This window comes from Trachurus trachurus (genome assembly GCF_905171665.1).
Source record: "Trachurus trachurus genome assembly, chromosome: 16".
Lineage (NCBI taxonomy): Eukaryota > Metazoa > Chordata > Actinopteri > Carangiformes > Carangidae > Trachurus > Trachurus trachurus.
In genome coordinates this window covers 5,682,659-5,708,965 of record NC_139902.1, presented here as the reverse complement: position 1 = coordinate 5,708,965, position 26,307 = coordinate 5,682,659, and the positions used below count along the sequence as shown (strand labels likewise).

Below are 26,307 nucleotides of genomic sequence, written 5' to 3'. Positions count from 1 at the left end.
CGCCTTGATTTGAGGCAGGAGTAAATAAAAAAAGAAGAAGAAAAAAAAAATAATAATAAAAGCAGCAGCCACCAATATTTCCTGGCGGGAATGACAGCTGTCGCTCGCAGCTTTTCATCTCGCCGCCTCCAGCTGACTTTTTAACGCTCCCAGCTGACTCCGTTTAGAACAAGACCCCCGTAAAAGTGTCTGAAACGTGCACTCGATTGAGGACTGACGGCCGCGCGTGTGATGCAGCGTTAAAAAAGATGAGCGAGTCAGCTGGAGGACATTTAAAGCAGACATTTTCACTATTGTTTGACATATTATAGACAAGAGGGTTAATAGTTGATGGATTAATCAATGGTGAAAATAGTCTTCAGTTGGAGTCGGTGTCAAATGTCAATCCTCTTTCAGCTGAGCTGTATTACTTGGAACAAATGGCCTTCTTTGGGTCCATGAATTTCCCCCCAGTGTGATGTAATGCCCCCACGATGCCCAAAACAGAGCTGTCACTCCCCGATGACATCATTCAGGCTGCGGGGGGGAAAAGGTCGCTCGCAGCTGGCCACTCCATCACATGCTCTCTGGCTTCAAGCTTTGGCATGAATGTATCTCCATCGTCATCATCATCATCATCATCATCAGACAGTCTCATCATCGGAGCTTCGACCTCTAATTCTCTTCTCGCTGATGGGATCATCTTCACGTCTGCGATTGGCTGCGTATTAGTTTTGTGCCATGCCCCGGGGGGATTATGCACAAGTGACACACCCAGCATCATTTTTCACAGTGTTGCCATTAAGCACAGCAGGAGAGTGTGTGTGTGTGTGTGTGTGTGTGTGTGTGTGGGGGGGGTGGTGGAGGTGATCAATATTCATGAGGGGGCGTGGGGACAGGGCTGGAGGAAGAGGAGGTATGAGCTCCACGAGCGCCTGTCGGGTGTTTTTTAATTGATCACTGTATCCGGATCCCTTTGGACGTCGTGTCAGTTTGAAGCATGTGAAAGAATGACGGCCACATTTTTTGACCCGGGATGAATCGCCCGCCCTAATCGATTTCTTGTTCCATAATCGCCGCCTTTATAAATATTGATGAACTATAGGTCTGATGCTGGCAGGACCCTGACCTTTTTAGAGAAGGTCCTGTCCATCGACGGAGCAGCCTGAGAGCCTTCATGGCCACCACCTCCGAATCAGAATGGCTTTGTTCACCAAGCAGAATAAATAAAAAGGGAAAGGGGTCTTCTTGGGGAGCTTGGCTGTAAAGCATATTTACATAAAGGCAGGGTCAGTGACTAATGAGGGGGCATCTGCAAAATTGACCTTTTTAAAAGGTAATGAAATGCTTCTGAAATGAAGAACAAAGGAGCAACTACTGACTGTAAACAAGGTTTTTATATAAGTATACGTCATATATAAGTCATATATTTTCTATTGTGAGGTGATATACAGTATATACAGACCCTTTAAGGCTTAATTAATTGAGGAATCAAAAGCAAATGAATAGCAAAGTTGCCAACAATGAACCACTGTGGATGCTTAAGATTAATTGAAATGTCGGTCTTTGTGTGATCAAAACCAAAAGATGATTAATTTAACAATAATACCAAACAAAGAAAAGCAGAAAATTCTCACAGTGGAGAAGCTGATATCAAAGAATGGCTGACATTTTAACTTTAAAATGTCAACTGAAATTACAGAAATAATTAGTTGGATTAAAAATTGTTATGATTTAATTTTGCCTTTCATTGATCATTTGGCTTAATATTGCAGCTCTAAATTCATCATTCCTGGTATCTCGAATGTATATTTGATGCTTCTCTTTTTCTTCGGTGATAGAAAACACAGTCGCCTGGTATATTAAACTGATTAATAATAGATAAAAGAGTCGATGCTGATAATAGTTTCAGCCAATGTCATTCCTCTTTTATTAGGGCTGTAGGCTATTACACCAAATTGACAATTATGTGGTATTTCAAATGTTGAGGTTTGAATCTCTATTTTGTGATTTGATTGTAGGAGTGATAATAAGAGGTAATAAATAATACAGGGGCAACAATACAATATATGGCCATTTTTTTTCCTTTTTTGCTTGTGGTAACTAAGCTAACACTTGAGCATGCGATGAGCCACAGACCTGTAGTCTCGCGAGATCTCATTGTTCCGTTGGAGCGGAGTTAATGGCTGAATGACTGCTGCCAACCATCAGTCAGAGTGTAAATGCAAACCAAAAATGATCCATCGCCGTGAATGTCTGCATGTAAATTATTAATAAATAATATCGATACAGTATTGCAAAATGTAATATAGCTCTATTTCAGTGTAAAGATATTTTCTTACACCTCTAATTTACCAACACTTGGTGAAAATGTGTGTATATCTATCTATACAGATCAAACAAGAGACAGGGAGGAATGCTGCACCTGGAGAAACAGTCTGATCCACAGATAGATATGTGAAGCCAGGTAGTAGAGCAGAAGGATGTCACGCCGTACAGATGGGCGATGCCAGACCGGATTGTGCTGATTTGTTGCGGCCGCCGCTCTCGGGAAGCGCACCCATGAAACACGCGCTGAAAATAATTTTCCTCCTGAGCGAACCAATCCGCCCTCATCATCGCTCTCCTCCGCAAAAAAAAAAAAAGTTTTGAGCGGGGGGGAAAAGAAATAAATTTCTGTCCCCTATAGAAACGACGCAAACATATGCTCTCCCTTTCCGACACCGGCCCACGGAGTTTAATTTATCCTTAATGTTTTCCACCGCGGCACTTGTTTGACAGCGAGCGCGGCCTGCCGTGATTCATGTGTGTCATTGAATTCTCTCAATGTCCTCATTTGTGAGGTAGTTTTCTGGCAAACATTTGTCCGCAGTGTTATTAATGGGTTTGTGGGGGAAGCCGAGCGTGAAGCACAGCGTGTGGACATTTTGTGGTGGAGTGTTGCCTGTTTTTTTTTTTCCCCCCCAACAGAAGCAGTGCAGGTCATTGAGAATGACTGAATGATAATGTGAGGCTGACAGCAGCGCAAACAGAAGAATCTTTTGGCAAGCGAATGAATACAGTAACTCACAAGTAAACAATTGGCCTGAGATCCCATTACCCCTCGTGACTGGGATCTCCTAAACCTAATGGATTTCCCTGTGAAGTTACAAATCATGCTGTTGTTCCTGCCAAGAACATTTAGTGTCTTAATGACATATTTGCGGTCTGGGTGGGGGGGGTGGGATAAAATGTTTAACACTCTTCAACATCCTGTTAAGTGGTGAAATGAATAATAACCGGCAAATAACATCTTGAATGGAAAAGCTTTCTGTCTCTGTGCTGATTTGTTCAACACATCTCTTCCATTTCTCTACCTGCAAAAAGAACCTCAGGACTAATACGGCGTCATGGGAATAGACCACCAAGAGTATCAGACGCGGCAGCTCGGCTCGCTCCCATCGCTGACCTTTTTGGTAATAAGTCCAATCCCTCGGCCATGGGGGCCAAACGGCTGCCCATGGTGCCTTTGTGCGTGCGGAGAGCGGGGGGAAGGCCTAAGACGCCGTCTCTAATTATGGCCGAATACACTTTGGGTGCAGGGCTGCGAGATTAAACAATATTAACATCCTACTCTTGACTAATTTAGTTCATAAATTGCACAAGGCTGCAGTTTTGTCCCGAGGGCAAATCTGTTTTTTAGGCAGTTTCCTCTCCTGAAGCGTTGTTCCTGTGAGTCCCTGCTGGCCCGCAAAACCGATTTACATGTCAGCACAAATTCTAACTTGTTTTATTCAAGCAAAGCAAATGTTTATAATTACCCGTCCACACACACACACACACTTTTTTTTTTCAACATCATATTGCAGAAAATGTTTTTCAAAAGCTTTCTGCACGCTACCACATCAACTGTGATTAATATGTAGGACAATGTGTTCTTCAAATGCTTTTATTTTGTGCAACTTTGCTTTGTGGGTCATGAGGTCTCTGTTTATGAGACTACAGCTTTTTTTTTCTCCCCCCTCCACTATTAGTTGTTGTGTCATCCTTCACCCTGGATGCACAGCGATGCTTTGTTGGGCTAAGTGATATTTTTATGACTCATGATGTTGTGCTGTTTCCTCTATGCAGTGCCTGTGTATTATGGTAATGATATATGCTCTGCATTATTCATTCCTAGCCAGAGGCAAACGTTTGCACTGCATCACACTCGGGCTGCATGCAGCAGCTCAGATGCAGAGGAGAAAGACGGAGGGGGGGGGAAGCTTTGCTTACTGCACCAAGATCTGCATTGTAGCTCAAGAAGAATCATGCTCAATTAGAAAAGAAGGCTGAGGATAATAAACAGACCCCCTGCTTTATTTACAGCTTTGTTAACAGGACTTTAAACCGTGGTGGGGACAAACTTCCCCCGAGTGAAAGGCCGCGGTCCTCGAAGCTCCCGTTCCGAGTGCACTTCCTCAGCTCAATACTGACCGCTGTTCGGATTGATTGAGCCCAGCGTGCGCGGCCGCTTTTTTTCCTGCGAGAATAAAATTGTGTTATTCCCTTTCCACTTGGAAAGCTTCGCAGCCACCTACTCAAACCAACCCCCCCCCTCACACCACCTTCCCCTTGTTGGTGGATAAACCGTCCGGCCAGTAATTGCAGTATTCATTGTACAGATGAACAATAAAAGGCTTGATTAAAAAACAAACCATGTCATTTGAGACAATAAAGACAAGAGAACAGAGGAAGGAGGTGTCACCTCGCCTGTTGAGCTGCACAGTAATTGGTCTTGGAGCTCTTTCACGGTGGAGGAGGGAGGGGGAGGGGTGGGAGGCGGGGGGGGATTGCTTCATTAAAGTTCCTCTTCTGATAACCGCAGCAGCCACACTGATGGAAAAGAAGATCTAAAACTGAATGACGGTAGTTTTTTAAATAAAAAGCACCTGTGGGGAATGAACTGGAAAAAAAAAACGTATATGACACATAATGGCTTTATTCGTGCTCTGCGGTCTTCACCAGCTCCAAAACATACTGATCCACATTAGTTATTAGTTCCACTTCCCTGTTTTATTCCTCAGACAGCTGTTTACCTGCTTCTGTAAACAGCCGTCTGTGTGACGGCCTGCGCGAGGATCACACCGGTTTTATGTTTGGTGTTTTTTTTTGTGTGCGCTGTTATATCAAAGGCTCATTCTACTTACTTGATATTTAAAGTGTAACCTAATCTTGTGAGTTATTAAAGACTTGAAAGGAGGCTGTAAAATGGAAAAGAAAGTGCCGTCTCTCCTTTCACGGAGCTCACAGCCGGGGTCAGCTTGGATTCATGCTGGTTGCAATGGATTCCTGACCTGCTTTTTTTTTTATGCCGGTAAAATAAAAAATCTATAGAAACCTTTCATACCGCTGCTGCAGCCGGCGGATTATACCATGTCATATTTTATCCAGAAATAACAAGACACGCTGTTCTCAACTAGTAACAGCAGTCTTTGAAGATGTTTTTCAGTGGCACTAAATTCACCCTATTTGTGAAATCAATATCAGAAGCAGCTGCAATAGGTGAATAAAGGCTTTCTTTGGAAGGGAGTAAATATTTCCTGACAGTTTTTCTGAGAAGCGAGGTTGAAGAACAGCATTTTACATCATTTTTATTCAACTCCATAGTTCCCTTGAAAATTCACATATTTCTCAACAGTAGGAGATCCTCTCACATGGCTGCGAGTTGCGTGATTAGTTTTACATAACCCAACTACAAATGACGATCTAAAAAAAACCCCATCCCCCCACACATCCTTTTAATGGCTGACGATGAAACCCACTCGGACTTGGCTGTTGCCAGTCTGTTTTTAGTGCTTAGGACAGGCTGGCACGGACGTGGCAAGTTTAAAGGGAGGCACAACTGGTCTTTGAAGCCTCGGCGGTGCACTCTCTGGAGCCGGTTCTTTGGAGAGCGCCATGCTACCCCACACAGTCAGTTTAAGGACACACAAGCCTGTTTGTTCCTGCCGGTTCCCCTGCAACTGTGGTTTTTCTGACTCTCTCGTATCCTTTAATAGTGGTCGCCAACAATGTTTTCTTTGATGTAGGAATTTAGTTTATTCTGGTCTGTCATTTTAATTTATTCTCAAATGCCCTAAAAATGAATGGATATCTTACAAACTCTTTTTTAAAAGCATTTATGACTATAATTAGATTTGATAAATTCTACCTTTTATCTTTTTTCTGAAGGCTGCAGGGTTGTGCAGTGCTTTCTTTTCTGTCATTATTGGTCCTATGTGCAATTAGTGTTATTGGCACTTTCCGTTCTTAAATATGTTCTCGATGGCACTTTGTTTTTATGTCGATTCTCTCTGTGTGCGGTGGAAGCAATATCATATGAACTTTGGCCTCTATATAATGCTCAACATATCACAACAAATGCTTTGCAACATCCACCAGTTCCTTACCACACAACACAGAGTGTGCATAACTCCGTTAATATGAGAGAGCAGTGTTAACATGTGTTTTTATCACACACCTTTGTTTACTCTAGCTTCCTGGGTAGACCTTACTAGTCGACTGTCGAGCTCGGGACTGTTTCCATATCAACAAAGACAAAAACGCAACGAAAACATGGATTTAGGAGGAAAAAAATGATTGTGGATGGGGAAAAAAAGCAGTCATATTCATATTGATGCGTGATGCATAGAAAATGACCGGAATTCTCCTTTAATGGGAAACACTGGAAATGTATGCAGCACTGTGAGTCCAAGACAAATTTCCCCCATGGGGACAATAAAATGTATCGTATCGTACCGCATTGCATTGCGTCGCATTGCATTGCATCGTACCTCATGAATTCACCAGGCCTGTCTCACATCTCCTTCATCAACTCAACCTGAGCCCTGACGTCTGTGGGAAACGTCTCAAGGTGACGACAACCATGAGATAGGTTAGTGATTTTGTGCAGATGAGTCCAGCTGTCACACCACAAGATAAAGGTTATCTTTCAGCATTGGCACCAATCTGCTGCTCGTCCCGTCTATGAAATAAGGCGATGTGGACCATTTTTTTTAAACGGGCAAAAGGACAGCCCGGCTTTCTCACACGCTGCACTGTATCATGGGAAGTAAAAGGTCATTCAATATATATGGAAATGATTACTGCTGTCTGTGATTATGAGGCACAGCTTGGATAGTTTTCAGGAACTGAGAACGAAAGGTACAAATGACGACGTAAGTCTGCGGCACAGTGTCCTCTTTATATTCCATGAAAAAAAAAACTGCTTTCTTAGTCCTCCTCCTCTGAAACGTGTCTCAGTGGAGTCTCTGGCTCTCAGAGAGTTCAGTCTTTCTCAGCCCTGGCTGTGCTGCGAGGAGGCTTTTTTTTTGTCGAGGCGAAACGCTGATCAAGGTCGGCGCGAGACGGGATCATCGTCCGCCTCACGGGTTCAACCGAATGTGACCGAACCGTGCTGCTGATAATACAATATTAAAGAAAAGTCTTATTTCTATTAAAACTGCAGAAGCTGGAAACAAACCCCCAGCACTGTGAATGTTGCCATGCACTATTTTGGTGCTGTGTTGCGGAGGCAGCAGCCCAGCTGTCAGAGCGGGTTCCTGTGTGAGCGTAATGTCGGAGGACAGGGCAGTGGCAAGATTCTCACGGACACCCGCGCTCTAATGTATCCCAGACCCCTGAAAACAAATGACCCAAATACTCAGTGAATCCAGGCTTTTGGCTGACGGTGCACTGCAGATGTAGTGTTACTTACACAGAGGTTATTATTATTGCGGCCTCCAACAAAGCCCATAAGCAGCACTGTTCCACCAGCTATAGCGTCATGTGTTTGTGTGCAGGGAGGATCTGTCTGAGAGGAGATAGGAAGAGACAGGAGTGACATGTAATATTTATCTAACTGTCAGCTCCAGTCTTAGGGCTGGGCCCAAGATTATTGTAGGTTTGTTCTTCTTAACGCCTTCATTGACTTCCCATCAATTCAATGTTTTTTTTTTGAGAATTAGTCTGCAGCCGTGCACGACGTGACATCCCTGGCATGTGCAGAAACCAGCTTGTTGGTTCAAAGTTGTGTTTGCAATGCTGTACATGTATTATAACCCAATACCGGCAATTAATAAATTGCACATGTCAGCTACGGAGCATGATATTCTGCAAAGCTATTAACCAGGGCAGAGCAATCGTGAGCCATGAAATGATGACATTAACGGCGCGTTAATTAACGGAATCTCATGCAAAACGTGGGCCGACGCCGCTGCTACAGATCTGCTGACGGCGCGACCGGGGGGCCGCGCCTCCTCTCACCTCCGCCATCAACGGCCGAGCGCGACGCCGTCAGGACCTGAATGAGCTGGCCCTCGACCAGCTGCAACAAAGCACCACAGGAACGCCCAAGCCGGTGGAGGAGGAGTGGAGGAAGGAGGGGTGGAGGGGGGGACGGGGACTAGGGTCTCCAAGCAACAGCCAGTGGTGGCATGCACATTCAAGCTATTGACTTAGCCTTTATCTGCAGCCCTTGTGCGCTTGTCAGATCCCCTACAGCAATCTCTCGGCCGAGCGAGGACCTCTGCCATGCCTGCTCATCTCTTACACCCCCCCCCCCCCCACCCCCTCCCCCTCCCCCTCCATGCCTAAGTTATTATCGCTGCTACAAACTCATCAGCGTCAAAGGAGGAGAGCATCTGCTTCTGCTGGAGACGTTTGGAAACGGAATAGCCGGCTCTCTTTTCACCGCGGTGTCAGGGAAGCCTTTCTTTGAATAGCGCGGCAATAATGGAAGCGTTACCTTGAGGTGCGAGCGCTGCATAAAACGCAACGGAACGTTAAGCGCTGGGTTTGCACAGACGGAAGATTGCCTCGAAGAGGGAAAATAAGCCGTCTATTATTATTTCCTGTTGACAGAGCTGTATAGAGAGTTGTAGAGCGGTTAGGTACAGCCACAGTTGAAAAGATTTACACTATCAATCAATCAGTCAGGCCTAATTACAAGCCGAAGGAAGACTCGTAATCAAAAGCCACATAGACTCGCCGGGTAAAGGGGGGTTGTGCTCAAAATGAATGAGTTGTGTGATGTGATGTGTCATCTGACCACATCTGAAGGCAAACACGTTGATGACTCTTCTGAGCGGCCTCATTCAAAGATGAAGCGAAAAGTCTGTCAAAGAGAGGGATTATTATAAACAACGGTGCGCACACTCCTGCTAGGTTTTAGGTGTGAAGAGCCACACAAGTGATTTTGTAAACAGACAAGGATGGAAAAGAATTAACTAAAGAAAGAGAGTTTTGAACCCACTGTATCTATTTTTCTCATCTGCACACATTCCTATCCAGCTGCTCATCAGATTGGAGCACGCTGACGCCTTAAGGCAGGCATTCAGTCCAGGAACAGCCATGCATTCAAACAACGCCACGTGGGGGGTGGGGTGGGGGTTCAGAGGGGCCCGGTTGCCTCAGACTCAGATCAGACATGAAATACAATCTGTGAATTTGAAGGTTTATTAGACATTAAAAAACGCTGCCCAGCAGTTTACTATGCTGAGCAACAGGATGTTTATAACTCTGGAAAGCTGCCACAGTAGCAACTCCTTTATTTTATCTCTTTGCCACAACTGTCGTGAGGAGGACAGGAGGAAAAACGGGCGTTTGTGAGCATGTGATTGGCCACTGAGGCGTCGTGCTGGATGACGTTCTGTTCCATTGTGGTGAAACTTGAACCATAGTCTACCTTTTTTTTTTTGTTGGAAAACCCTGTAGTGTCTTTGCCTCTGCAGTGGGAACTTAACTCTGGTCTTAATTCACACCACCGCTGTGTTTTCTCTTGCACAGTTGAAATCTTTCCCATTAGTTTGTTTACATTACACCACATTAAGAGCAGTTGCATAGCAGCATCTGTGCTACGGTGTGTGACTGGCTGCAGTCACCACAGGGTGACTGGGGGACCTTAAAAAGTCTTTAATACAAATGTACTGATAAAAGGCTTTTTAAAGGGATAGTTCAACATTTTGGCAAATTGGCCCATTGCCATGATCCCTTGGTTTGTTACCTTTAATTGTTGGTGCAAGCTATTTTTAGAATGGCAGAGCAGAACCGTGAGCTGCTCAGAGCTACGCTACGGAGGCTAATGGAATTTCTTGGTTTCCCTCATCAAACTCATCAAATACACAATCCAACAACTCCACAACGCTCTGGTGGACAAGTTGTGAGCTGTTGGGGGCAGTTTTCCGGAAAGCAGTCTCTGCATTTGCCTCAAAAACAACTTTGTCTCGTAACGTTGTGTTATTATCTCATAGCGTGGTGAATGTGCAGGTCACAACTTGTCCACCAGAGCGTTTTGGAGTCCTCCTAAAACTATAGGGATTATGGCAATGGGCCAATTTGCCAAAATGTTGAACTATCCCTTTTAAAGTATTGCTTTCAAATCGGCATAGTGAACTTCTATTTAAAATATTCACGTCACTGTGAGAATCTCTGGTATCCGCTGCTAGCTCGCCTTCTTAGTTTAGTCAAACGGGTTAATGGAGGTTCAGAGATAAGTGGCTTGAAAATAGTGAGTATCCATGGTGGTTAAGGTTTTCCTGGAAATGCTTATGAAGCAGACTGCATTATAAGGCATTTTAAACTTGGGAGATCTTCTACTGACATCACTTTCTTTAATTAGAGTATATTTAGACTTTTGGTCTGTATTTCCATCGCAGGTTTGGTTTAAAGTGGTATTAAAAAGCCTTAAATTGAACTTGTTCATCCCTGTGGTCACCCTGCATCAGCAGAGAGACAATGGCAGGATCCCTGCCCACCGCTGGTCAGCTGGGACTCGGGTTTAGTCGGGGACAGGCCTCTGTTGGAGCAGCCTGAGGTGTTGCATCCAGACCCTCCACCTTCAGTAAAGCGAGGAACGACATATTGAAATCTTCTCCTCTAATTTAGCTCCTGTTAAACGGCGCGGCAGACGACTGTGGGAACAGCTGAATATGAGCAGCACTTGGTAATGTGGTTTGAGCTCACTTTATATTGTTATGACAGGCTTTCCAAGCACAAGCTGCCGGCTATCAGATGTCAACATCTGTGTGTGTGTGTGTGTGTGTGTGTGCATGTGCACTCACAAATCCGCGTACGCCAAAACAAACAAAGCCGATGTCGTTAATGCTCGGTGATACAAATAAAACTTAATAATATGTTGATAGTGAACACGCTCTTTAACACCTTGTTTGGCATCTGTGTGTAACAACCACTCTGTGTCTGTGGGAAGTTGTTACTGCACTATAAGCATTAGCTTTATAGAGGTACTGTCCAACATTTGTCACTGTGTGTGCTTTTATTTCATTTTCACTCCTATATCCTAGATTATTTCCTTTGTGCCTGAAATCACAGAAGCTCAGATTGACACGTATTCTGACGTGATTCCCCAGAGAAGTCATCATAATTGGCTCATTAGAGAAGGCTTAAGAGGAAGGACAGTACCAAAGAGTGGCAAAGTAGATTAGTGGAAATTTGCATGTGTTGACGCCGACGAAGGGAGGAAATATCTAATGTCTGAAATTCTATTTATGGAGGGTGATCTATTGTGAAGGGCATGCCTGGAACCAGATGCTGCGTTTGAACAGTGGAGCTGCTTTAAGGAACCGTACGTCTCACACTCCTGCTCTATCTCTTAAGTTAAAGTGACCAGAGATATCACAGCCCTGAGTGAAAGCCAACGCTGTGTGACTGCACTCCCCACACACACACGCACACACACACACACACACTTGTAAAGGCGCATGTGCCAGCAGCTCAGGGTCGGCGTCGGAACACAATCCCTGGTAATTACACGAAATCGGAGGGATTGTTCATTGTCCCGAGCTTTGTGATCTGGACATTGTCCCGGTCTCTTCCTGGCTCGGCGCCAACTCAGGGTCTTACCACAAACAACAGCGGGGGGAGGGGGAGAGGGGGGTGGGAGCCCTTAATATGGAAATGGCATTAATTACCGGGCCTATACAACAGATGTGACCTTCAGTCTCCACTCGGCGTAAATACCCATCTCATGAAAAACAGCCGGCTCCGACGCAAAATCATTTTCTCCGTCTTTTACAGAGGCTCCCTCTTTGTTATGTAAAGCCTTTTCATACTATTTTTGGGTTTTACAGTTACGTGTTAGCACTGGTTTACTGCCGTTTTGTCAGTGTGTCAGAAATGCTTCAGCAACTCAACTCCCACCAGCAGGTAATCTAATCTTCTCATCAAAAATGTGAAAGATAATCTAAATCCTTCGAAAATAGCCTCAGACTAAAAAAAAAAAAAAAAACCTCAAACTTGCAACAGCTACAGCATTTTTCCAAATCTCCGTCATTAACTTGTCAGAAGGCAGCGTTTACAGCCTCAGCCCCCCCCACCACCCCCACCACCACCCCCCAAAGCTCTGTCAGCCCACTAGCGGTTTGAACGGCAGGCTGTCTGTTCCAGCGCGCCGTGCTGATTAACATATTAACACATCTTTTCTTTTTGTGTGTTTGTTTCAATTTTTTGCAGCGCCGGCCCCAAAGGAGACAACATCTACGAGTGGAGGTCGACCATCCTGGGACCCCCGGGCTCCGTGTACGAGGGAGGCGTCTTCTTCCTGGACATCGCCTTCACGCCAGACTACCCCTTCAAACCCCCCAAGGTCAGGCAGCCGGGAGACACGGGCGTTGAAATATGTGTTTGCTCGTTCAGCCGACCGGGTATTGACTCGGTGTGGCAAGCCTGGAAAATACATGTGGGTCATCTGGAAAAGTCTAAAACTCAGATTGACCTGTAGTCACACACACACAAACACGGACGAACACTGTTGTGGATGTGACTGTATGTGTGTCGGTGCCAGGAGATGACATAAGCATTCATGCATTTTTTGGTCACCTAGTGAATTTTAGTCCAGTTTTCTTTCTTTGAGTTAGATCTGGATCTGGAGCTGCTAAATGCTGCACTGTATTTATCAGTGTGTCTGTCTGGTGTTGTGGCCGTGGCCGTGCACAGCAAGTTTTCAGAGCTATATCACTAAAAATAGCTGGAGCCATAATGGAGCTGCTGAGATCGAGATTGAGATGGAGGGATTGGTACCAAAGCCCAGAATTAAACGGGTCCTGTCGGGAGCTACATTTTTGGAGACTGTAGTGTTGCTAGTCTCTGATGTGGTCTTGGTACTGGAGATAGATTTTCTGTTTGCCACTGCTGCATAAAAGTTCACAGTAGCTTGTTGTTTAAAGGGAAAGTTCATTTTGGCAAATTGTCCCATTGCCATAATCCCTATATTTTTAGGAGTAGGTTTGTTACCTTTAATTGTCGGTGCAAGCTGTTTTTAGAACGGCGGAGCAGAGCTGTGAGCTGCTCAGAGCTACACTACAGAGGCTAATGGGATTTCTTGGTTTCCCTCATCAAACTCATCAAATACACAATCCAACAACTCCAAAACGCTCTGGTGGACAAGTTGTGACCTGCACATTCACCACACTATGAGATAATAACGGGGCGTTACGAGACAGAGTTGTTTTTGAGGTAAATTCATGCAAAACCGCTGATGCGCGTTCCCATCAGGGGCAGTTTTTTGGCAAGCAGAGTTGTGCTGTCATCCAACAGACCAGCTACTGTTGCTCACACTGCTGTCAGAATGTACAGTTGTTGTGTATTTAGTGTATATATGTTTTTCTTATCCTCTCAAAATAACAATATATTTGGATAAAAGCACTGTATTTAAGAGCAGTACTGATAAAAGTAGTTGTACCATTAAAATCTTACTGACTCTCATCCCTGATGTAAATCAAAGCAGGCGAGGAAACCAATGAGAGGCTGAAATGCAGCGAGGTGAAGTTGGCAGGTCGTTTGTGCATTTGTTACTTAAAGTGACTCCTTTAACATCCAAGTAGCCATCTAACTGATGAGCTGCTGTCTCAGGGTTTGATGTTGTAGAAACGTATCACCAGTTGTTTTGGCGGGCGCTGGCCCAAACGACAAAAACACTCGCATCAATCTGCTCTCCCAGCAGAATATCAGCATGTCAGATCAGACTGTGTCTTTATCTTCCATTATGTGGGCCATGATTTTTCTAGTTGACCTGTGATAAACTGCCAACCTGCCCAGGGCTGACAATGACAGCGTTTAGTATCCTGGTTTAGAGACTCACGGTGGCGTTAAATCATACTCAGGATGCGGTATCTTCTAGAAAACGAGAAACCCTGATATTAAAGCTCCTGTGAGCCGGATTCAGACATTTCTGTTCGTCTGTGAGCAGTTTTGTCTCGATTTCTTACAATGTCAGCTACTGTAGCAACCATGAGTGATCAAGCAGCTGGAGACAGTGTATTCATGTTGGAGGATCTGGCCCAGGTGTCTCACTCTATTTATGCTCACATGCAACAAAACATAACTGGAAAAAAACAAACATTTATTCCATGTTTCATGTTGGTTTGTGGTTTAGCCAGCGTCCTCACACAGACTGTAGTTTAAAGTCAATATTGTTATTGGAGGGGTGACGGGGTAGCGCTAAGTTCAAGGTTATTACCATGATGTCAATAATAGTAAAGGTAGAGTCTGTAGGATTTTCCCAAAAAACTAAATATACACTTAGGTGATAATTAAACAGGATTTATTTCGTCTATGAGCTTTTACTTATGTGTGGTAGTGACTGTGCCTGCAGAGTCCCCACCCCTCTCTGCCTGTATTTTATTTTTGGTTTAGTCGGGATGTTTCTGGGCTTGAAAGTGTGTTTTCCTCAGCCAGTGACAGAGCGCAGCTGAAGTTGGACGTGTGGTGCTGTGGGCTTGTATAAAAACTACCACCAAGACAGCGACTGGACCCTGTTAAGCTGGGTAGTAATGGTGGACACACACTTACCAGAAAAGAAAATTAAATACAGTCTGAGTGAGGAGCTGGCTGGAGCCTCACCCTGCCTAGGGCACGGCCCTCCTACTCGATGCACCATAGCCCTCGAGGATCCCGTTCCCGTTGCCAGCGGGATGGGTCCGACTGTATCTGTGTATCTGCCGTTTCTTCAGTCTTGAAGGCGTCCAGTCTCTATCTTGGTGGTAGTAACAAATATTCAAAAGAGAACTTTGGAGGCCGAGGTGGAGAAGGGCTCAACGTGAACAGCAGTTAAACATGGGGGAAGGAGGGGCCCAAATTGAATGTAGTGTTTACAAACTGCAACAAACAAACCTACAGACTCTACCTTTAAAGGGGACATATGACGGAAATATCACTTTTTGAAAGCTCTTTAACATGTTTGTCTTGCCTTCCGGACCCCAAAATCCATGTGGTTTTACGAGCTGTTCCCTCAGTTGTTTTCCAGTGATGTAACTAGGACTTGAATTTGCACAATACCACCCCTACCTGGGACCAGTAGCAGGGGCGGGGCAAGCAGTGGTTCATTTGCATTTAAAGGGACAGGCACTGAAACCAGCCGTTCTGAACAGGGCTGTTTTGAGAGGATGAAAAGAGCTGTGATGTTTGATCCTTGGAGTATTTTGACCACAGCATGTCACAGACACGTCTTTAAGACACCTGGGAGCTATTTGAATTTGTGGAAAAAGGGGCAGAATATGTCTCCTTTAAACTTTTTCTTACTAAATCGTACGGTTTTGTTGTGGCCTACTGGCCTGGTCGCAGCGGCCCAGAGGTTAGAAATCCTCATCAGGGCAACTAACAGCAGAACGAGTGGATGGACAGATGCAGTCTGACTTTGATGTATCTTCTTGATGTGTAACGTGGGGAAAGTGAGGAATCAGCTGCTGCGGTGCGGCAGCGGACCATCACAGCGCTGCAGCGTTGCGATCCAGCTGCCTCACAGCTTGTTTTACACTTTTTGTTCCATGAAGAAGTGTTGTGATTTCAGCTTGAAATCTGGGTCGCGCCGAACGCTGACCTGTTTAATGCTCAGCGTGTGAAGGAGCCCCCTTTCTTGTTTTCTGCGGCGTGTTGTCCGCGGCGTACTTTAGAGATGTTGAGTGGATGTCATTATTGAACACAGAGACCGTCAGGGCCAATCTCCCTTTAGTTTGCAGCGCACCCGATTACCCTTTCACTTGGCCTTCATTTTTTTCTCTCCTCCCCCCCCCTCTCTCTCTCTCTCTCTCTCACTCTGTTATGCACACCCCCCTCCCAATGCTCGCTCTCCGTCTCTTCTCTCCCTCTTTCTCGCTCTTTGTGCTGTAGAACCACCAGCTCTGTGTTTGACAGCAGACTCAAACAAATCCACAGGCCCCGGCCCGGCTTTCTGTAGCCAGAGGGGGCTCGAGTGTTTCCGCCCCCTTCAATACCTCCTACCCCTCCGACACACTGTGATCTGCAGCCAAACACACACACACACACACACCGCATCGCTTGGGCCTGTAGCTGCCATACACTCCCTCACTATAGAAACGCTCCAGTGGAGCTCAGTTGCTGAATGCACTCAGACCTCAGGCTTGGGAATTTTGGATCCCAAACCCGACTCACTTTTAAAATCCCTAAAAAAAAGAAAAAAAAAGAGAGAGAGAGAAAACAAAAGCCCTCTCACTCGGTCTGACAAGTTCGCCAGGTGGATGTGTTCTGTTTCTGAACCGGGGCCAGGAGAGGAGCTCCGTGTCTCAAGAGGCCGGTGGGGGGCGAGGGGGCTGGTTATTTATAACATCCTGCCCTGTGTGATTTCTTTTTTTTTGTTGGGAATGCCAAGGCTCATTAGAGGTTTCCTCTGGAGGGTCAGGGTCAGGAGGGGCCAGATGTTGGTGATTGGAGCAGCAAAGGGGGGGGGGGGGGGGAGAAGTGTCAAGTGTCAGGACATCAAGCAGCAATCCTAGCTGAGACGGACTATATAATCAGCAGCAGAGGTCGCGCGCTGATTGCCCTGTTGAGAGTGTTTTAGGGCGAGCGTATGAATCCAGGTAACATCAGAGCGTAGGCGTCGCCGCCTTCTGAGACCGAGCGGTTAGAAGAGGCTGTTTACTGCGACAGGCGGGGGGAATTAATTTACACTCGGGTGCTCGAGTCCAATATTCAAAGTGACAACAAAACTGTTATTGTGGTTCGCGCCGTGCCGCCCTCTGTTGGCTGCAGGAGGAGTTTCTCTCTGAGGCCGTGTGAAAGCCACCAGAACACCAGGAAATAAAACCTAAATGATATAATACACCGGCTGCATTATACCGACCCTTTAAGAGGTATTTTTTTTAGCTTCTATAGCGACAAATGGTGTTAAATGTCACTCAGTGGAGCGGTGAAGCCGGCTCTGATGCTGGTGATGCCTCAGTGTTAATGTGGACGAGGGAGAAACGGGAGGTGAAAGACCCACAGCGGTCCACGTCTCAGCACTTCTAACAAGCTGCTGGCAGACCCGGCACAGCGCTAGTGTCTTTCTTTTAAAGACCTAACGCTCATCTCCCAGAGTCATCACAATTCATCCTCTTCATATTTCTCATCTCATCTACTGCCAACATGCTCTTATCAGAGGTTTTAACAGATCGCCCTCTTAACTCTTTCTCCGTGCTCATAAAGCTGTGACAGGAACACTGTATTTAATCTGTAAAGCAGCGGCTCTGACCGATGAACTCGCTGTTGGCTGAATCAATTAGGCTACATCCTTTTCTGTTGGATAGTTAGTTTCCCTTTCTGGAATCATATGAGTGGTCATTAGCATTAAAATAGAGGCAGTTTACCGGAGAAGTGGAAGAGATGTTTGGTTGACGTACGAGCTGAAGCCTAAACTCTGTTTCCTCTTTAAAAAATACCTAAAAATACACCTTCCTCTTTGGGAACTGTCACTGTAGTCATTATAGAAACAATGAGTCAAACCACTGAAATTAATCAGCAATCATTCTGACTATCAGTTAAATGTTTGAAGTCTTTTTATTTGCCAATCAATTCAGGAAATAGAAACAATTTTTCTAATCAATAAAGATGAGTTTACAGCCCTGGTGTAAACAGCAGAGGGGTAAACAAAGATTCCCTGCTGGGCCTTCGCTGTCTGGTCAGGATTTATTCAGCTCCAACACAAAAAAGTTTTTCTTTCTCAGGTTTCTCATACATCTGTAGCATTCTTATGACCATAATATAACATCTCTCATCAGATTTAAAATGTTCAGTTGGACACAAAGACAATGATTACAATTTAGTGGTCCAAGGTCAAAGGTCAAGGTCACTGTGGCCTTACATAACACACATTTGGCCATAACTCAGTCGTTCATACATTTAATTATGATCAGATTTCACACAAATGTCTAATGGGATTAAATGATGAAGTGATATTTTATTATATTTTTCCATATACAAGGTCAAAGGTCATGTTATGTTGATTGTGGACCAACTGTCCAAAATCCAGAGATACTCACTTTAAAAGTTGGTAGAAAAAAAAAAAGGAAAGCTCCAACTATTTACATTTCAGAATCTCCAACAGATGATTTTTGGATAGATCGATACTACTGTAAATCATGAAGGAATTTGCTAGTAATTTAACTTTTGTCTAGAAAAATAGTAATAAATTGTAGAAAAAATGTAAATTACGCTTTTCCCACAGACAATAACATCTTCTTACGCCTTGTATTTTTATATTTAAAGTTATTCAGTTGACCATCAGTGAAGAAAAGCATCTGATCCTCATTAGAGAGGCTGGATTAAGCAGATGTCGACACCTAATTTCCCCCTGGAGATCCATAAAGTCTTCTGCTTCTGATTCAGAGATTTGACATTTTTGCGTTGGCAGGAGCTCCGTCTGTCTCTATTGCTCTGTCTGTCTGTGTCTCTCTGTCTGTTCATCCACTAGAGGACTTGTGTTATAAAACGAGAAGCCGACAGCTGTACAAACCGTAGTGATTGTACCCGTGTGTGAAGCGTACTGTGCGATGAAGCAACGGCCCACGCCCAGCGCAGTGTCATTCCCTCAAATGCAGCGTTTCACAGCAGCAGAGTGAAACAACAATGATTTCACTTCCTCAAAGTTCGCTAGCGGCACAATCACATTATCTGTAAAGCCCCGTCACCTATTGAAGGTCAATCAAGCAAATATGATCAGTTTAACGGCGGCTTGACGGCATCATTCTGGACTCAGCTCCAGGGTCAAACGGGCCAGAGATTAAAAGGTTTGAACTTTTGACGGCAACAATTTCCTGGTGGTTTTGAGTAACTGTGACAAATCCAAGGTGATTATGGAGGGTTTGGTCTGCACAGTGTTATTTGTGTCACTCTTAAATTGCTGAATGTTGGATGAGAAGATGAGTACTTCTCTCTTATTGGTCTTTTGAGCATCAAGCCGCGGCCAGAAGGCAGTTAGAGTAAACAGTTGGAAGAGAAACATCTGACCTATTGTATCTGTAGCTCCCTCATTTCCATATTATGTCTCATTTGTCATCTGTGTGATAATCAAAGCGTATAAAAGGAGGTCAAGCTGAATTAACTGGATGCCTTAATTAGTTCCTCTCTTAACGCAAAGCTATATTAATCATCATCTATTCCTTAAATCTGACAGACAAAATTGACAAACTCTGTAAATTGCATGCTTTTCTTTTCTACATTTTAAAACCTCTGCAAATATTTGTTCATCATTTATACACTACACTAGGTTTCTATTGGAGAACAGCTCCACTGCTGCATAAATAAATACATAACAGTGCTAATCCATAGAGCTGTAGCAACAGGCCCAGTGGCAGAAATCAATCTGCAACTATTCTGAATACCAATAAAAAGTTGTTTTCTGTCTTTGATGATATACTAAATATCTGTTTGTCCAACAAATTTGAGGTGCGAGTATGACATTTCGTAAAACAAACGAGTGACTGATGGAAGGATTTTCTGTTTACTGACTTCCTGTGTGCTGCCGAGCTTTATCCTCAACCGCCGTCACAGAAATAAACTCCTGTTTCCTTGCATTCCGCGCAGCAAGAACATTTCGTCTCTGTGTTCCTGAGCTTCATTGTGCTTTTTTTTCCCATTCTCTCATGTCTGCAGGTAACATTTCGTACGAGGATCTATCACTGCAACATCAACAGCCAGGGGGTGATCTGCCTGGACATCCTGAAGGACAACTGGAGCCCCGCCCTCACCATCTCCAAGGTGCTGCTGTCCATCTGCTCCCTGCTCACAGACTGTAACCCAGGTGAGATCGACCTCCAAATGACACGCATCAAACTGCTTCTTCTCCTTCCTCCCCCTTTTGCTTGTATGTAATCTTCGCTCAAGGCCAACGTATTAAGTAAACCACGGCCAATTCCAACTCTCATTGGCTGCCAAGGCCGCCTCACTCTGACGGGTCATTGGCACAGTCGGCGGCCCGAAGTTATAAATAATAAACCCATAATTTCACAGAGGGGGGAAAAAAGAGCAAGTGACCCACAATGAGTGTTGAATGAAAACACATGTGCGATGACCAGCGTGTCACTCACTCTGTTGGCTTTAATGAATAGTGGAGTGGAGGGGGAGTGAGTGCAGCGCTGCAAACCCCCCCCCCCCCAAAAAAAAACTAAAGCTCTGGCAGGTGAGCGGCCGGGTCAGTGGTCCGTCTGTGGGGATGTAAAATGACCGTTATGTGCTGTCTGGCTCGTAGCACGTTACAAATACCATATGAAATTGGAGCATGATGGAAGTCGGCCAAGTGCAGAGAATGAACCTGTCGCCACGTGGGTGTTACGGCCACTTCCCAGGTTTATTCAACACCTCTCCCTCAGGGGGGTTCCTGCTCTCTAATATGATAAACCGCTCACTGACACAGCTGAGTCTGAGACCATGTACTCAAGTCCAGGGTCAGTGTAATAAAATGTTCCCCAGGCCAAACTCTTTTCAAGTGAGTAGAAGTAATTAGTAATGTTCTTACATGTCACAATATAAATAAATGCTATTATAAAATGCCAGGTTTTGCAAATGATAATTCTGTGGGTGGTTGAACAGTGACTAACATTTGTCTGATTACTGAACTGGAGATTCTGTAAGATTCACTAAATCCTGATTGTGCTCAATTACTTGTACAGTAACAGTGGTATTTAACGCCACGGTTAATTAATCGTAAAGATTCCTCAAAAAAACGTTATGCTGGAACCATACAGGTGAAAATAAAGTTACACAACAACCGCCTGTGTAACTTTGTTTCCGTTCCGTGGGAGTTGCAGAACAGAGACGTGCCTGAGCGGTAGAGTTTGGTTATTTAATCTCTCCAAACAAACGTTTTAAGTCGATGATGAAGATGATAAACTTTACAGTCAAAAACTTCTTTTGTCATTTGGTCTAGATGACAATTAATGACCTAAATATTTTAAACATTTCCCCTGGGGATTAACAATATTGATTGATTCTTTGTGTATATAATTAGTAATGTGATTATAGTTTGACTATGTTTGTTTTTATGCATTCATAGTGTTAATATCATAATACTGTGATCATTTCTCTGACAATAATAGTACCAAGAAAATCCATAATCGTCACATCCCCAATGCTGATCTTTATAGAAATTAATTACCTACTGTATAGATCTTTGTTTTGAAAGTCTTGGTCACATCACATTTTCAGTATATAAATATTTTCTCTTCCTCCTGCCGTGTCAAACTCGCTCGGTCAGATTCACAGGTCAGAGGTCGTCTTTGTTTAACTTGGCATGTTTGGTCAATAGAAACTCGCTGTACTGTGTTTGGAAGTGGAGAAGTTTACGATCTGATCAAAAACGTCCATCTGAGGACGTCAGATCCTCGTCGGCTGCAGAGCCAGAGAGAGAGAGAGAGAGCACCTGTTGAAAAGCCTGGACTAGGTGTCCAGGCTGTTTGGACCAGATCACATCAGACCACCTCTGTAATGTAGAGGGGCTCATCTGTATGCGCTATGCCCACGGTGCGTTCACTTGCACCTGTATTGACATGTGTTTTCCCCACACGGCTCCAGTATCCAAGCACAGGTCGCATGTTAATGAGCGGTGTAAATGGAGTCTTAATGTAATGTTAACAGCTACTCTGAATGCAGCCGACCAGCTCCTCACATTAACACCAACAAACCCACCTTCTGTTTGAGTCACGCTCGTACACAGACTGATCGCTGCAGCATATCAGTATCTCAGGCAGGGTTCCCATGCATCCTGGAAAACCTGGAAAACGGCTGACTAATTATCCAGTCACGGAAAACACATGGAAAATGAGAAAAAGAAGTAAAATGTCCTGGAAAATTATTATATCTGCTACCAGAGCTTGATTTGACCTTTTCAGACCCCGCTAAGGATTTCTATTCCAAAGATATGCCGAGTGAGAAAAAACTACCGGCCTTGAGTTGATGAGTGTTTCTAGTATTGGAGCGTCGGCATGAGGGTTTTCTCTGCCGCAGCCACAGGCTGCTCTGCTGAGTGACAGACAGAGGAGCCGCACAGAGAGTGTGGTTTAAAAACAAAAACATGTTTGTGTAAATTTGTCATCATTTCTAAGCCTGTAATTTATTTATTTTATTTTTTGAAAGGGACAATACACATAGATGAACATCAGTATGTGAATACAAATGTAAATGTGTCGGGAGTTAGCAAGCCTGCTAATTTATATCCGCAGTCCCTTGGCAGGTAATAGACAAACAGACAGAGGAATAAGAGGTAGAATTAAAAAGAAATAAAGAAAAAAAAAGAGATAAGTGAGGAGGAATAAACACAGAAACAAACTGGTTAAATGACAACATAAGGTACAACTGTCAAACAGAAGACTTCTCCAAAGCCTGAATGGGACGGGGGATGTATTAGCGTATGGTGTCATAACATGTAGCAGCTGAAAATGTCCTGGAAGATGATTTCAAGAAAAAAGTGGGAACCCTGTCAGGGTCTGTATTCATCAGACGTCTGAGAGTGACCCTACAAAACAATTTCAGGTTTAAAAAGCAACATATTTCAATCAACTTTTAATTGCAGGAACTTAAAGAGAAATCTGCCATATTGCACATCTGTCACCGTTCTGTATTCAGCGGTATGGAACTCTGCGAAAACATGTAGATTTACTATTTCTTTCATTTTTATTTCAATCTGCGTGTGACTTTAACATCTCGAGTAATAAGTGTAAATCAACAGAGACGAAATGAACTGGAAAACTGGTTGAAATGGAAAACAGAAATCTGCTGTTTCTAAAACCAAAACCAGATTTGTTATTGTTTGTTCGCACCATTGATATCTGCCAAAAAAAAAAGAAAAAAGAAAAGAAAAAAAGGGAGAAAACAAAAAGAGAGTGCACCACAATCACTGAGTGTTTTGTTGTGTACACAAATCTGCTAATCTTGCCAACGAGACGACAAACGGCTCGGAACGTGATTGTTTTTTGTTTTTTTTGTGATCCCACACAGCCGTCCGTTGAGGACTGCGTCGCTTGCAGACCGCCTCACCCATGTGTGACGGTGCTGATCTGAGGTCTGTGAACAAAACTCAACAGTAGCTCACTCACACACTCACTCTTTTCTCTCTCTTTCTCTGTGCCTTTTCAGCCGACCCTCTGGTGGGAAGCATCGCCACACAGTACCTGACCAACAGAACAGAGCATGACAGAATAGCCAAACAATGGACGAAGAGATACGCCACATAGACTCCCCGCCGCGGGCCGCCCCCGCCCCCCTCTCCTCTTCCCCCCCTCCTTCACTGTACCTCTCTCTACCTCTCTCTCACCCTTAGTCTGTCAAAGCACACTCACTAAGTGCAACGGTTATACCTGCCCTCCTATCACCCTTCTCCTCCTCGCTCCCCCCTTCCCTCCAACATTTTATCAACCTTTTCTGTGTATAAAAAAACAAACAAAAAAAAGAAAGAGAAAAAAAAAATCAAACGACGACAAAAAAAAAAAAAGTCCTCTGTTCCTTGTTGACTTGAAAGCTTCTTTTTTATACAAAGAGTAGATTGGGATTTTTATTTTCCAATATCTGAATGTTGGAAGTATTGTATTGGAGAAAAAAAACAGAATATTATAATTATCATGCGCATTGTCCTCCAGCTATACAGTATGTATCCTCATTTTCTTAGTGGCACCTGGAACAAACATGCAGAATATATGCTTTTACCTTGTTTGTTTTTTTTGTTTTTAATTTCTTTTTTTTGTCGTTTTTGTATTTGTCATCAATATGTTATCTGCATGGAACAGGAAGGTTTGCATCAATGGATCCTTCATGCTTTTTAACTTCCTCTGATTCTGTTTGTACTGTATGTATTTTTTCTAAGGCTTTTGAGGCAGACCACAAAAGTATAGGTCTGCCCGTGACAGAGGCAGGACTTGTATATTTACTGGCTACCCGCCACCTCTGCAATTGCAGAGTGGTTTGTTGTGCACTTGTATTACTGAAGCACCCAATAAAACACACTGTGGTTGGCTTGTGAGAAAAAGCTGGGCTCTGTCTGGGGTTTGTGTTTGGCTGCATCCTCAAATATTTACACCTTTTTTTCCAGTGATCTCCCATTCTCTCAGTCCAAGTCTCACCGCAAGACTTGCTTTTATGTCTCACACACACACACACACACACACACATAGTTATAAAACTTTACAGTCGGTAACATCAGCTCACATCCACTCCTTATCAAAAACTGTACCTGCCTCACTTGGGTTTGACAACTTTACGGCTCCCGCCCTACATTAGCTTGTAGCTTTACTGCAGGAGGTGTGATGTCTTCATCTGTTGGTCAACATGACATCTTAGAATCTCATGAATGGATCTCCATAAAATTTAATGGATAGACAGACCTTTGGGCCAAGGAAGAGGTGATTGTATTTTGGCACTGATCCAGATCTGAGGTGTCCTACAATTGCGAAGACATGTACTCATAACTGTAATTAAATAGCTCTTTGATTGCTGTTGGGATGACAGCGCTGACACGTCGGCAACAACTTTGGTCCAGGCATCAATATCTCAACTAACATCAATAAACATTGTCATGATTCGACTTGGATCACGCTCAGCACCAACTGGATGCTGCATTTCTAACTTTTGACACTTGATACAAAACATGCGCTGCCTCTCCTAAACAACATCCAACCAAAGAAAGTGTAACAAGTATTTGACAAAACACAGAGCATGAGGGTTCCTTCAGAAAACACAGCAGTTATTGTTTTGTTGCTGTGATAAATGACATAAAATATATTTTTTCTTTTCAACATTAAGAAATATGATATGACACATGGAAGTATAGGTGGTATATTCTTACCTATAATATTAGATGTAACTGTATTTACTGCTACAGGCACTTCTTGACATTCTCAATCTGTGATAATATGTACAAAGTGGCTCATCTTTTAAGGAAAAATGGAGTGAAAATCTGTAAAGACATTTAAAAAAAAAAAAACACCTAAATGAATTTGTAACCCAGAATAATGCAACAGTTTAAGTTTTTTTTCTCAAAGCGTTTCAGGTAGATTTAGTCAAAATCATCTGAGGAAATGTAGTTTTCTTTCTCTTTTTCTTTCTATTCTTGTTGAATAAATGAGAATGAAAGTGGTAGATGATTTTTTGGGGGAAGATAATTTGAAAGGTATTCAAAACAGAGGGAGCAGAAAAAAGTGTAAAACAAACAAAAGACTTGTAGCAGAACCTATTTCTACCAATTTCATTGAAAGCAACATGTTTTTGGCTGGATGCCATCTTGGCATTATACTGTAAATCAGTCATTCAACAAAAGCTTTTAAGCCTTTTCAAGTGAACGACAGCTGACTTGTTCCACTGCTCCTTTCTTTTTTAAGGTTTCCAGTTTCTGCTGCAGATTCTGCAGCATTAAAAAGAAAAAAAAAAAACCGACTGCTCTTGAATTTAATGAATGCTCCGATAGGCCGGGGTTATGCATAAATATGATGGGTGCTGAGATTACAACGGTGGATAGATACTTGGCAAAGATTAGATGGGAGGATTAGGTTGATGTGTTGCAGTAATACAGTTTGTCTAAAGGAATTAGCCTCAGATCTTAAAACTATATCAAGCTGTTCTGTTATGACTCTGTATGTGGCCTTTGTGTAAGACAATACTAGAATATAGATGTAGCGATGTGATGCCATTGTGAATCACGACATCATTGTGGCTTTGAATGTTTCTCTCGGTGTAAGCATTACACAGCCTCAGCGAGGCGTTGAAAGGTGAACCGATTGTGGTTTCTTCTTTTCTTTCAATTTAGATGAATAAATCAAGGCTTCACAATGGGTTTTAGCATGAGCACATACTGAACCAGCCACACTGTTAATGAAATGATATTATCTTGTAACCTGTAAGTTCTTTTGAGTAAAAGCTTCTGGCAAGTGAGTAAATGTAACACAGAGTTCAGTCTTATATGATCACCCTATTACATTTTTCAACATGTTTCCACTGGGCCAAGGACGGCTCCCACCTTATCTTACATTTCTGCATATGTCATTTCAGCAGATGCAAAAAAAAATGCAGCTTTTGAAATGTTGGATGCACATGAGGGGATCAGAGAGTGCAGAGAAT

At 43.6% G+C, this 26,307-nt stretch overlaps 1 protein-coding gene across 1 annotated transcript in view; it reads left to right on the top strand.

The window, feature by feature from the left end:
* Positions 1 to 24,211, top strand: part of ube2e2 (ubiquitin-conjugating enzyme E2E 2) — a 31,571-nt gene extending 7,360 nt beyond the window's left edge. Inside the window, exons 4-6 of the mRNA XM_083989732.1 lie at positions 12,448 to 12,580; positions 19,861 to 20,008; positions 23,338 to 24,211. Of these exons, the coding sequence (XP_083845858.1) occupies positions 12,448 to 12,580; positions 19,861 to 20,008; positions 23,338 to 23,435 (379 nt within the window). The 3' untranslated portion in view covers positions 23,436 to 24,211. The remainder of the gene's footprint in view (positions 1 to 12,447; positions 12,581 to 19,860; positions 20,009 to 23,337) is intronic.
* Positions 24,212 to 26,307: the final 2,096 nt, after the last annotated feature.